This window comes from Leptodactylus fuscus, chromosome 2 (genome assembly GCF_031893055.1).
Source record: "Leptodactylus fuscus isolate aLepFus1 chromosome 2, aLepFus1.hap2, whole genome shotgun sequence".
Lineage (NCBI taxonomy): Eukaryota > Metazoa > Chordata > Amphibia > Anura > Leptodactylidae > Leptodactylus > Leptodactylus fuscus.
In genome coordinates this window covers 222631814-222645950 of record NC_134266.1, presented here as the reverse complement: position 1 = coordinate 222645950, position 14137 = coordinate 222631814, and the positions used below count along the sequence as shown (strand labels likewise).

Below are 14137 nucleotides of genomic sequence, written 5' to 3'. Positions count from 1 at the left end.
GATATAATTTATGAATTCTAGATCCACACTGAACACCCTGAGCAGGATACACATGATAGTATAGAATACACTGAATATAATTGGAACTTGTGGTTTGTAAATCCCGTAATTAGGGTCCATTCACACAGAGTTCTTTGGTAAGGATTTTTGGTGCTGAATCCGTGTCAGAATCCACGTGGAAAAAATGCCTCCCCATAGAGTTCTATGGGTTCTGCTAGCTTTTTTTTCTGCTAGCAGTTTTTTTTCGCTAGCAGAAAAAAAAGCTTCCTTCAGGCGGATTCCACCTGAAAAAAACCAAACCAAACCAAAACCTTTTTCAAGGTCCATACACTGTGCTGGAGGAAAAACATTTCCTAATTCCTGAAGCAGATTTTTTCCTCGCCAAAAAAATCAGTTTGAATGGACCCTTAGAATATAACCAAAGTACCCATGAGGCCAGGGCTAGCTCTACTTAAACCATTCTCCGGCTTTTAATAAATATCTAACCAATGCAAAAAATCCCAAGTAAAATATAGTAAGTGAAGTACTGTAACTGGTTATGTGAGGCATGAACAAGACAGCACTCTGAGGCTCCATCAATATAATCTGTACCTCGCAGATACTTACAAGCAGGAAACAAACAAAAAAAGGGAATTATAAAATATAGTCTGAAGTATTAGTAAAAGCTGTTAACTATAATTGATCATTTATGGGCACATTATGATTCTCTCAGCAAAGGAGGAGTAATACAACAATTCCTAAATAGAATGCAGCCGATAGATTTTTACAAGAGAGCTGGTTAGTGGGGGTTTAGGGTCTGAGAGTTATAGGACTCACAGTGCCATGTTTGGCCATAACCAAACTCACACAACTGCATGGGGTCCCAGAGATCAGGGGCTGTGGTGCAGCATTATTATTATTCCAACAGGCAGTGGCATTTTACTCATCCAGTCCCTTTGAGTCCCACTCCATTTTGGGTTCCAAGATGCCCTGCGCTTTATGGCAGCATCCTGACGTCAGATTCTGATATTGTTTAGTATCTGCATGTAGTGTACAGGACCCCTTAAAGACTGAACTGGAGGATACCCTGAACAGAAGTGGTGATGGGTCAGTGAATACTGGTGTTACCTGTTAGAATAATGTGAGGGGACATAAATGGGACAATGTAACATTTGGGATCCATAAAAAGCAACATTATAATGTTTGGGGGCCATAAAAGAGGGTAACGTAACATGTGGGGACCAGTAAAGGGGCAAAGTACCATAAAAGAGAAAAAAATGTACCATGTGGGGATCATAAAAGGGGGAAAAGCACTGTGTGGGGGACATAAAAGGCTGACAATGTACAGTTTAGGGGCTATAACAGGGGCAATATACAGTGTGGGGGACAGTTAAGTGGGTGTTACTTTGTTTGGGGGCCAATACAGGGGGATTTTTTTCCTGCAAATGATGGGCAGTTAGGGTAAAGAGGGGGCATAGCCTAACAGTTTTGAATAAGTGAGCCCCAGACATACTTGGGCCCCCAAAAAGACAAACCTACCCCTGGGGACGCAACATATTCCTGATGCTGATGTTAATGATAGTGTCAATAATACAATACTGCTTAGTGGCTGTATCCCGAAATTACACATTGTCAATGACAGTCACAGTTAGAGGCAGTATCCCGAAATTACACACCGCAAACAAAGTATTCTTTTATGCTCAAGATTCTTTATTTATACATCCAATGGATCTTCCTCTTGTATAGTGACCTAATGCAGTCTTTGCCAATTGTTTCCAATACAAGATCAATATCTGCTACTTTCATTATGGATATGTCACCTGAATGGTGTTTGGTAATCTGTATGTTACTGGGGTAAATGTATATTCCCTGTCGGCTAAAGAGACTAAATGGTTTAATTTGCTTGTTTCGCTTTGAGAGACAGCTCAGCTGTGCATTGATTTATATCTATTGCCATCTATATGTAATGTAAATGTATGTGTCTGTTATACTGTGTAGTTGTCATAGTTTAGTAAGTAATGACTGTCCATTATTGTACCCTGGTTACTTGGCAATGAATGTCATGGCTGTCAGCTATAGTCACTGGGAGATTCCATTGTTGGTATAGGCCCAGAAAGATCCTGAGGCTGACGTGGGCATATGTTGTGCGACACTGTAAATCCTATACAAAAGACAAATAGATGTTGATGAAAGACAATTGTTTGGCACCAAGGGACCCAATATAGATGGTCCATATTTGGACTATAGTTGATCTATAGTTGGCCTGTAAAAGTTGATAGATTTGAGGCCTGTTCCCCGGAAGAACATGAGTGAACTGGATGCCATAGTAGGCTTAGTCACTGAGACGGCATCAGTGGCCTGAGAGACTGGAGTGTCTTGCAGAAGAGGTGGTGGGCTGGAGACTAAAGTATTACTTAGATGCAGTGGCGCAAGTAGGAATGGTGCCCCAAGGCGAACATTTGACATGGGCCCCCTCTTCCCGACTGACCCCCCCCCCCCAAAGACCCTGACCGACCGGCCTCGCCCGCATTCCTGCACACACTATTATGCCCCATAGTGGCCCATGCACACAATGTTATGCCCCATTGTGGACCACCCATGAACAATTATTATACTCTAAGGTCTTTTCAGACCCCAGAGTATAATAATCGGAGACCCAGGTGAAGATACAAAGATAAAAAACACTGTTACTTACCTCTACTGGGCTCCGGCACACACTCCATTGATGTCAACCATCTTCATTGATGGAAGAGACGTCACTTGAGCCAGGCTTGGGTTGTGATGCATAATGACACAAGCCCACCCCACGTGAAGTCTGGGATGTCATCAAGTGGGTCCAAAGCCTACCATAGCCCAGGAGAGGTAAGTAAGCTTGTTTTTTTTTTATGTACCCTCACCTTTCCTTGCCCTCTGATCATTATACTTTGGGGGAGTCTGAAAGCCACCCCCCCTCCCGAGTATAATGATAGCGGTATTTATGGGGTTCGCGGGCTCATGGCCACTGGCAGCAAACAGCCTGACAAAGGGCTCAGTAGCCCAAAACATCACTGTTAAATTAAGTGACTTTGGTGGTGAAGGAAACTTAAGAAGTGTGTCTAGGTTCACTCCTTGCCTTCTAAGGCAAAAAAGCTATACGTACATTGTGATGTCACAAGTAATATAGGAAGCTATCATACTAATAATAGCAAACACTAGATACATGAATCCTTACTATATAGTAGGAAAAAATTAATAAAAACCTGTCAAGTACAAGATAACCATTAGATTAGTAATGATATATGGCATCATTGATTCACATTCATACTCTTTGACTTTCAGATAACCAGAGTAATACTTGACAATGCGCCATAGCCCAATAATTTACATGTATAATCCTGACCTCTAATGACTCGCTGACCCTTTAGTTACCATGAAATCTAAAGCAGAGCAGTTTGTACGGAGTTAAAATTACTGGAGGCGCAGATGGATTATTGCCTTGTACATCGTGGACATTCGTGCTGCCTGCAAATTCATACCTTAAGATAAGATACGATAAGGTATGGATTATGGATTTAAGGGAGTCTTTCCAGGAAGCAGGTTTTTTTTTTTTTTTTTTTTTTTAACTTCCTCATATTGTACAGTAGAACACATTTGTAGGTTATCAGATATATTACAGATTTACAACTAAAGTAATATGGAGGAGTAAAAACTACTTGGACTTTGACACGAGAACAGGAATTAAATGAACAGAAATGCAAATCTGAACGTCTGGAGTGCCGATTCTCATGTGATTAAAGATAAAATGGTCCAGGGTGTTTTTAAATAGCTTACCCTTTGAGACTTCCCTAAGAATCATTTATAGAAAGGCTGTGCACATCTTTAGAGACAATTTTTTTTATTATTGATTTACATATATAATATTTGAGGTTAAAAACATTTTACAATAGGTTTTTATTGAAATTTAGCTTTGCCTGGCTTCTGCAGCTGCTATATTTTACACTACACAGCCAGCAGCAGAATGGGATTTACTGACTCATGGTACATTCACGGGCCCTTCTCCGACCAACTCTGTATATTTTTATAAGGTGGGTTATAACCAAACCAAATTTGAACTTGAGGAGTCTGTCAGTCAGTCTGACGGCTTTGCTTGTAAATGGCATTCTGCAGCTTTATGTAAAATGCAAAGAAATAAAAACTAAAGGATCTTCTTTCGTTGATACCTTTTAAGTTCTAACTAGATAAGATGATGACAAGTTTACAAGAATACTGAGGTCAGGCATGGTATAACAATATCTGGAGCATCACAAATTTATGCAGTAAAGGCAGGAAAGAGATTCAACATGTTCCGTTTGGCTTTGTTGATCCGTTTTTTAACCTGGAGCTTGCCCTACTACTTTCCAACTTGTAGGGAGGGAGGAGTGAGAGGTATTACTACAGTACTTACCTCTCTATCCCCGGCCCCTCCCACCCCTTCCTATATACATGATATGTCACAGCAGTGCAACTGCAGCATAGGAAGAGCCAGGCTGGGAAGCAGAGAGGTAATCAATAAGAATCAATAATTAGTCTTTTGTGGGGAAACTTTCTAAGGGAGCAAAGTTGTTTGAGGGTCTGGCCACTTCTGAGGGACACTGTATGAGGGCTGTGATGGGAGCCACTAATGGGGACCATTGTCCTGTATGAGAGCAGTGATGGAGGCCACTATATAGTATGGGGACAGTGATGGAGCCCATTATATAGTATGGGGATAGTGGTGGGGGCCATTATACTGTTTCCTCTGCAGACTTTCTGCTTCAGTTATACCTATAGGGAAACCTCTGGCGTTTCCGTAGATAAAATTGACATGCTGTGACTTCCAAAACCATCCTACAAGGAGGATTTTTCGGTCTGTTGGTTTCAGTATAAAGCCAGTGGAAACTCAGCTGACCCCGTTATAGTCTATGGGGTCCGGGGATGTCTGCAGTTAAATGAATTTTAAGTGGACAAGTTATTTTTTTATTTCGTATCCTTATGTCAACCTGAATAACGGAGACCTGAATGCTAGTATGAGCCTCATGTTGTGAGGGCCAGCCTTATTTAAAACTATATATATCTATTTTGCAGAGAGGAACCATGATTTTTCTCCGTGGACAGTTTTCATGGCCATCATTCAGTTTTGGTTTTGTTCTGGTCATTTTCCTAACATCATTCTGGACTGGATATAAACAGCAGAATAATCGTCGTCTGAGAAATATCCATAAAACTCCATGGAAATGGAATGTAGAAGTGTTATCAAGCAAAGGTAAAGTATTCCCTCAATGTCTATTCTTGTCTTCGTGTACATTGTATAGCAACTAATGTCTGATTGTGATTATGAGGAGGCCAAAGCCAAAAAAAAATGCTCAACAAAACATTGCAAAAAATTCTGATCATCTGGCCAGTTTACTCCAAATTTTTTGCATATTGTTGGCCGATGTTGATGATAAATTTGTAGAGTCTAAATTTATACCACCTATTTATTGGCTTACTGATGGCAAACAATGTTGCCATATATTTTGGTGCACATCTTAATGCAGTAGATTTCTATGTTATTTTCATTAGTAAATCTATTTCTTTCACTGTAATGGTGTATCCAAATATGAAAATATGTATCCACATATGAGTATGATTTTTAATAAGGGAATTACTGTATAATGAAAGATTCACACAATTAAAAGGTTAAAAAGTAGAAAAAAAAGCTTATTATACTTCGTTGAACAAAATATTTACATCACTGTTCTCTGGGGAGCCATGCCCATCTCCTTATGGCCCAGGAATATGAAAAAAATCTGCAATATCTGGACACAGTTATGGTTATGGTCCAGTGTGAAGCTCCCTCATGTCAGCTCTTCTTATATCTTCTAAGATGGGGGCAGACAATGATCTTATACCCACTAGTTTGAGCCATTCATCTCCCTTCAGCTACACAATGGACAATGGAATAAACCCTCCAATTGTCCCAAGGAAGGTTGATCAACACCTCACTAGACATTTCAATGGGACACTTCAAAGATTAATAAACATTTTGATTGTACCTAAGGAAGGTGAATAGACCTTAATGGACCAAAAAAATATACATTTCAATAGCCCAAGGATGGTAAATAGATACATGACTAAGAACATCCCCAAACAAAAGAAGCGTCAAACATTAGCATACAAAGTCAGCACATCAAATGACCCACAACCCCCATAGGTCAAAGGAAGTTTAAGGCAAAGATACATAGTATGTATATGTACTTGATTTCATGTATAAAACTTAATATGTGTATGTAAGCCATATTACACTGAAATGAGCCATAATATTTGACTCCCTCGTAAAAAGGGGCCATTCACAGAGAAAAAATGGTGAGGAATTTGGTGTGGAATTTCAGCGCTGAAAAAAAGCCTCCCATTGACTTCAATGGGTTTCTTTTTCTCCTAGCAGAACCCATTGAAGTAAATTTGAGGCTTTCAGCGCTGAAATTGCACACAAAATTACTTTCAATTTAATTCTTTTATTGATTTTTTTTTTAATCATGACCAAAGCTGTTTTTTTATACAGAACTCAAAATTATTTATATGACCCCTGTGTCAAATCCTAAAATTCCTAAAGAATATATCATGTTTGAAAGTAAAAATTCACATTTCACTGGTTAAAAATCTTTCCATAGCCACATAAGGCTGCAGGTGTATCAGTAAAAGGGAAAGTTGCCTCCTTGACATTTTTAGGACTTGTTCACACAGAGGAATTTTGAATTGATTTTGAGGATAATCCTGCCTCAAAATCAACCCCAAATATTGGCAGAATCTGGCTCCCATAGTTTCATTGGCAGGGAGTAACAGATACCTTTTTTTCCCTTTACAAACAGGAGCTTTCTGGACAGAAGGTTCAAGCTCTTTTTTGGATTTCAGCCATGGGTTCCCCAGGGGTAGAATTTGGATAAGGATCTATGGTGGAAGACCACTGTAAGCTAAAGCCACATGTAGTGGGCCACAGAAAAAAAGCACTGTGGGATAAACCTTAGTAGAAGCAAATTTTTTAGAGAAAGTCAGCAGAGAGAGGCAACATGGTGGAAGAGTCCTGGGTTCAAATCCTTAAAACATCTGCAAGGAGTTTGAATGTTCTCCCCGTGTTTGCGTGGATTTCCTCCCATACTCCAAAGACATACTGATAGGGAAAAAATATAAATTGTGAGCCCTATATGGAGTTCACAATATACAGAAAAAACAAGTCCGCATAGAAAACCTGCTTCTGCTTCCATTATACCTATAGGGAAACCGCCAGTGTTTCCATAGGTATAATTGACATGGTGCAATTTACAAAACTGTGATAGTATCCGTATCCGCCTCAAAATCCTGACCAAAAGACGGCTCCTATTGAAATCAATGGGAATCGGTCAGTTCTTTTTTCTGGGAGCCGGAAGAAACAAGCGAGATGCTCATTGTTCAGGCCATTTCGCCTCGCAATTCGGCCTGAAGACACTCCCTTCTCCCGACTAGGTCCATTCGTTGGGCCTCATCCAGAGCGGAGTGCGCGACTGGATGCTGATGCACTGCACCAGCATTCAGTCGCAGCTACCCGTTTTTTGGTCCGGAACATGAGGCGGCCTCTGCCTCAAGTTCCGGACCAAAAAGCCCCATGTGAACTTACCCTTAGTCTCAGCACCACCCAAAATCTTAATTATGTTCCCTTAGGTGGGTTGTCTTTCTCTGCTTCAGCCCAGGACCTCCCATCTGACAGTAGGGAGCCTAATTAGTATATTCGGTGCTGGAATTAACAGTATTGACTACTCAGGAATGGTTTGGACTAGAGAGAAAATTCATTGAAGGATAGAATTTCAAAGAGATAAAGATTTTTTATTTCTTATCTCATACATATCTTTTCAATACATTTTACTAAAATTAGCAAGGTTGTATTATTTCTTTATATTTTAATACATTTTACAATGAGGAAGGTGATTATATATTATATTAGCAAATAGTAACTTATATTAGGAAGTAGAACTTTCCTTCAGGTCTCATCTGGAATAAGTGGAAATATTCGATAAGTTAAATTAAACTTTTGAAAAGAAAATGAATTTGATGATTTTATATTTAATAATTGTGTATTTTTCTGTTGCAGATAGCAATGTGAGTGGTGAACTTTCACGCAAAGTCCGTGTCTTGTGTTGGGTTATGACATCGCCGGCTCACTTACAGACTAGGACTATTCACGTAAAGAACACATGGACTCGCCACTGTAATAAGGTTTTATTTATGAGCTCAACTACAAGTGAGACCTTTCCAACCATTGGACTGAACACCGAGGAAGGCAGAGATCACCTCTATTGGAAGACTATAAAAGCTTTCCAATATATACACAAACATCACTTTCATGATGCTGACTGGTTCTTAAAGGCAGATGATGACACTTACGTTGCGGTAGACAATCTACGATGGATGCTATCCAACTATTCAACAGAGCAGCCGCTATACTTTGGCAAGCGGTTTAAAGTATTTGTCAAGCAAGGTTATATGAGCGGTGGAGCTGGTTATGTGCTCAGCAAGGAATCCTTGAGACGTTTCATAGAAGGATTCAATACAGGGGTTTGTACTCACAAATCCTCTGTTGAAGATTTGGAATTGGGAGATTGCATGGAGAAGATGGGAGTGATACCTGCTGATACAAGGGACAGTGAAAAAAGAGAGAGCTTTCATCCATTTGCACCTGATTTTCACATCAGTGGACATTTCCCTGCGGGTAGTTCTTATCACCATTACTGTTATTATCCTATTATAGAGGTAAGTTTCATTTACAAGATTTTTGGATATTCAAAGCCAACTATTTTACTATGAGAAAAAGTATGCAAAAGGCTACAAATGTTAACATTGAGGTTACTGGGTGTAAGAGGATAGAAAGGAATGATCTTCCCATATGCTAATCCCATGGAACAACATATGTGACTTATATAGAAACAGTAACATTAACCTCTTCCCACTGCTGGGATTTTTGAGTTTTAGACTTTGACTCCCCGGCTTCTATATGCCACAACTTTTTATTTTTCAGTTCACAGATCCTTATGAGAGCTGAATGTTTGTGGGACAAATTATACTTCATAGTGGTACCATTTAATATTCCATACAATGTACTGGGAATCTAGAAAAAAAAAATCACAATGGGGTGGAATTGTAGAAAAACTGTGTTTGCGTGACTTCCTTACAGGCTTTGCTTTTATGACATGTCACTTGTATTCTATGGGGGCGTTCACACTACCGTTGGTGTCCGTAGCTATTGTCCGTACAAGATTTTAGCAACCGGCACTAGCTGAACCGTCTAAAATTTCCATTCCCTTAATTTTAAGTTTGTGTCTGTTTGTGTCCGTTATGATAGGTGTCTGGGTTTTTTTTTGGTTTTTTTTTTAATGGACACCTTCTTAACTGATTTAACAGTAGCGTGAACCCTACCTAAGGGTCAGTAAAAATGTCCACAATCAGTGCAGGCATTGCGGCCTGGTCTTCCCGCCTGAACAACCGCCATTTTATGGCAAATGTCGGGAAAGCTATGGAAAAATGTAGAGGCTGTGAGGAGAGACCTTCCCCTCTCCATTCACTGTGCAAGGAGAGACATGATCATCCCCTACTCCACTCATTGTGTGTTCTGCTGGTTTCTAAAGAAAGAACTTCCCTAGTTACAGGGAGTGAACAACAAGTTAGCAAGAAGTGGCAGGAACTTAGAAGATTTTCAGGCAGATAACATTTTTAGTGATCATTTTAAAGCTGCAATTTTGTGTTCGTGGATTTTTTTTTAAATAGACTTATTATATATATTGTATATTATGTTCTACCTTCTTTCTACTCAATATAAAATAATATTTAGAAAAAACGTTTCTCATTTCCCGTTATAAATTTAGATAACATCCCATGTTTTCATTCACAGGGTCCTCAATGCTGTTCAGACCTGGCCATATCATATCACTATGTCGATGCTGAACTCATGCACACCCTGGAGTATTTTACCTACCATCTTAGAGCATATGGATATCAATACCGTTTCCAGCCCCTGCTACCAGAAAATTTCTACAGACAAAAAAATTCCAGTGCACATGGTACTAAAACAGAGACAGAATCACAGCTGAAGAATACAAAATAACATGTATAAAATTTTGCAGAGACAAAATCCAGATCACTGACTCAAAGCCCCCAACTTTCAGGGGGCCTCGTCCAATGCCTTCTCCTGTCTTTTCCCCAAAAACTGTTTTCAAGCTGTGAACACATTGTTGTTAAGTTATATTTATTGTATACTGTACATTACTGTGATAATATCTTTACCACTGAAAACTTATGGTTGTTTGACTAAACGTAACATCCAGTTCTGCTCAGGAGATGAATGCGTAGTGTACTTTCTTAGAGTAGGTTACCACAGGATTTTAGAGAAGAGTTTGTGGTGGTCTCCAAATTTGGGCCCTGTGTAACTTGCAGCTGAAAGCTGTAGCATAGATTTGGCTTTTTCCTGCGCATTTGCTCACTGATAGCCTCTTATTCAATGGGCTTATTAATGTAAGGCTTGTGCCAGTGAGTCAGCCATGGTACAGCGTGGTCAAGCAGGGCGCCTCTTGTTTCAGCATCCTCAAAAAAAGAAGCATACATCACTGCTGGCCATTGAAAACAATGAGTGAGAGATTCCGTCTGGAATTTGGAGCTGATTTTAAGCTGGTATCCACCTTAAGGCTAAAGTCCCACTTTGCAGAAACGCAGCTTTTTTTATTGCAGATTTTGCTGTGGTTTTTTAAGCCAAAGCCAAGAATGGCTGCAAAAGAAATGGGGAATATATAGGAAGTTCTTATTCTTCTCCCTTCTGCTCAATCTACTCCTGGCTTTGGCTCAAAAAACCGCAGCAAAATCTGCAACAAAAAAAGCTTAGTTTCTACAACATGGGGCCTCAACCTTAGGCTAAAGCCCCACGTTGCAGAAACGCACCTTTTTTTGTTGCAAATTTTGCTGCGGTGTTTTGAGCCAAAGCCAGGAGTGGATTGAGCAGAAGGTAGAAGGAGAGAGCTTCCTATATATTTAACATTCCTTTTGTAGCCATTCTTGGCTTTGGCTCAAAAAACCGCAACATAATTTTCAACAGAAAAAGCTGCGTTTCTAGGCCTCCACCTTAGGCAGATTTCTGTATGAAACTCCCCTGCACTTTCCTTCAATGGATTTCTCTTGCTAAGTATGGTCAGAGGATGAGCCTTATCACAGAGAATCTGAGCAGCAAGATCAAGCAGGACACGTTTTTTTTTTTTCCTTTGCGTCCTATTTAAAACAATAGGAGTCAAATTCAGAGCGGAATTTGGCACAGATTTTGAGATGAAATCCTCTAACCATTTACCAACATCCACCGTACTATTATGGTGGATGTTGGGTATTTAAATAATAAGTATTATACAGCAAAGACCCAGCAGTAATGCCTTGGTCAAAGCTGAGCTAGGCACCATTTTTGTGAAGGCGCATGGGTGTCACCATTTTGCCATAGATTGATGGTGCCAGGAATGAGATCTGTAGCCGGTGATGAGTTGCCATGATCGTTGAGAGCTTATTGAAGGCCAGCTTCAAATTACTTGGTGTGAATGGCCGCTTAGGCAGACCTCTGTCTCAAGTTCCCTTTCACTTTCCACCACAGATTTTTCTCACTGACTAGGCATAGATGAATGGGCCTCATCAGCAGAGTGGCTCCGCGGCGAGATCAAGCAGGACACTTGTTTTTTCAGTGTCCTGTTTCTATCTACGCCTCCTATTAAAGACAATGAGAGGCAGATTCAAATGCACCTCAAAGTCAGTGCCAAATTACACCAAGTGAACATACCCTTAAGGTTATTTTATCCAGTATATTGTTAAATGTATATAATGTATAATATCACAAACTATTCAGTGTACATAGAATTAAAAAGCTAGATGCTTTGTTGTGTAAAAAACAATAAGTTATGTAATTTTTGACAAATATTTTTATGGGCATTAGAATAACTTATTTATATCCAGTTTATGAATCTGGTTTCTTGTATTCTGTAAACAGGCAGGGAGATCTGACATCAGAAAACTGACAAAAAATCAACACAGATGTAACAAAATGTACAGAAATAATGTGATCTATGCGGGGGGTACTCAGCTACTTTTAGTAAGCGTCAGAACTGAACAGTGAACAATTATGTCCAGTATTTATATATGTTAAGGAGCGCTTCTAACCTCTTTCCAGTCCCGCCCAAACCATCTTTGATGCCACCCAATCCTTCTGTGCCCCCATAAAGTAATAGTGCACTTCTCTATATAACATACAGTGATGAAACCTCCTTAGTGCTGCATACAGTAAAGTACCCCCATAGTGCCCCACACAGTATCATGTTCCCTTAGTGATCTCACACTGTATAATGCCAACAACGTGCCCACACAGAAAATGCAGGGTGCCACAGGAAAGTTTCCCGATGTGCTCTTGCATAATGACAGACTGATATCCTGACCACTGTCCACAGTGCTAACAGTAGAGTGTCGGTCCTTGCTGCCGCTTCTAACATCCATCGCTGCTAAAGGGACAGTGTTCAGTATATCAGTCTTTCTGCCAACCAGCATTATACAGAAGCAAGGAGGCAGGGGTTCAGACAGCTGGTGTCCAAGGAAGGGGCCTGGACTGTGGTCCACTAGTTTAGTATCCAAGATCTATGCTGTTATAATCTAGATCCCTTCTACTTATTAACTGTATGTTTATGGTTGGTAAAACTTCTGCACTATATTTTTCTGTACAGAAGAAGCCAAAAGAAGACGTGATTGATATACATGACTCCCACAGAAATCTAGGGATATTGGATGCATTTTTTGAGACATACTGTATACTATGAACTGAATGTCCAGATGTGATATGAACATAGCATTGAAGACATTTGCTTATATAGAATTAGAAATGGAAAGTAGATTATTTATTACTTAGGCTACATTCAGTTTTTTACATCTGTGCAAACTGATGGCTATCCGTTAAAATAGACGTCGATGTCCAGATATCCATCAAAAAGAAACAGGATCCATTTCTTTGAATTTTTTTTGACGGTCACAAAAATATATACTACCATACTTCAGACTCTATGTAAAAAAAATGGAGAGAAACTGATCCCTTTTCTCCACTTTTCTTCACCATTGAGGTCTATGTAAATGGATCACCATCTGTTTGCATCCGTTAAGAATCTGCTAAACAGATATGATCTGAATTTGAGCCTTGGCTGTATAGACACTGACTAACTGAGGATATGTGAGGGTTACGGCATATGGTACTTTATTATGGCTGTCATTACTTATCTCAAACTATCTCCATTCGGTCAGTATTTATTATTCCTGCTATGTAGGAACCAGAAGTAGAAACTGCCTACAAAGACCTCAGTAAATAAAATGAGTGAATGTTTCTTATATACTTGAATTACATACATTTATTAAAGCATTGTTTATAGAAATGTTGTCTAAAGCATTGTTGTAAGTTATTAAAACCTGATTTCATGTTCTCTATTTGTCTTGTACTAAGTATTTTCTCTATTATTATGTTACTCCAGGAGTGGCCAAAACCTTCTAATACGGGATCTGCTTTTACAGATAGAGGATGATACTACAATTTTTTGGATGTCCTTTTCTTTTTAGCTGTCCCAATGCCCCTTTATTAGTAGTTAGGAACACAGTTAACAATATAATGCAACTACTCCTTGGCTTTCTTTATACATGATCGTACTGATCTTTCCCTTCACCTGCCAGGGTTGGACATACCATATGTGCAACCTGTGCGGCTGTACAGGGGCCCAGAAGATCAGGGGACTCACAGCCGCCAAAAACATCTTCTTACAGTTTATTAGAATTCCAATATATAACTATTCTGGGACAAAAGGGGGATCTCCATAATGAGCTATTGGAGAACAAGGGGTCCATTCTTGCACAGGGGCCTTCTGCTGCCCATGACTGCCCTTGTTACCTGCTCTGTATTACATAGTACAAAATGTATAATGTATTAGATAGCAGTAGATGCGAGAACTGCTAGAAATCAGCTGCAGGGTATATAACTAGCAATTCATTTGTTTATAAGTCATTCTGAGTTTAGTGGTCATGTGGGCAGTCCTATCAGTGATTGACAGTTTTCCCTGCTCTACCCCGGACAATCAGAGTACCTCCCAATTTCTACAGTTTCAAACGC

The 14137-nt window shown here is 39.6% G+C and overlaps 1 protein-coding gene across 1 annotated transcript; it reads left to right on the top strand.

Moving 5' to 3' along the window:
* The first annotated feature begins 8130 nt into the window (after positions 1-8130).
* LOC142194115 (glycoprotein-N-acetylgalactosamine 3-beta-galactosyltransferase 1-A-like) lies at positions 8131-10084 on the top strand. The gene is made up of 2 exons (XM_075263137.1): positions 8131-8736; positions 9872-10084. Exons 1-2 carry the CDS (start codon positions 8131-8133, stop codon positions 10082-10084), a joined length of 819 nt encoding a protein of 272 aa, XP_075119238.1.
* Positions 10085-14137: the final 4053 nt, after the last annotated feature.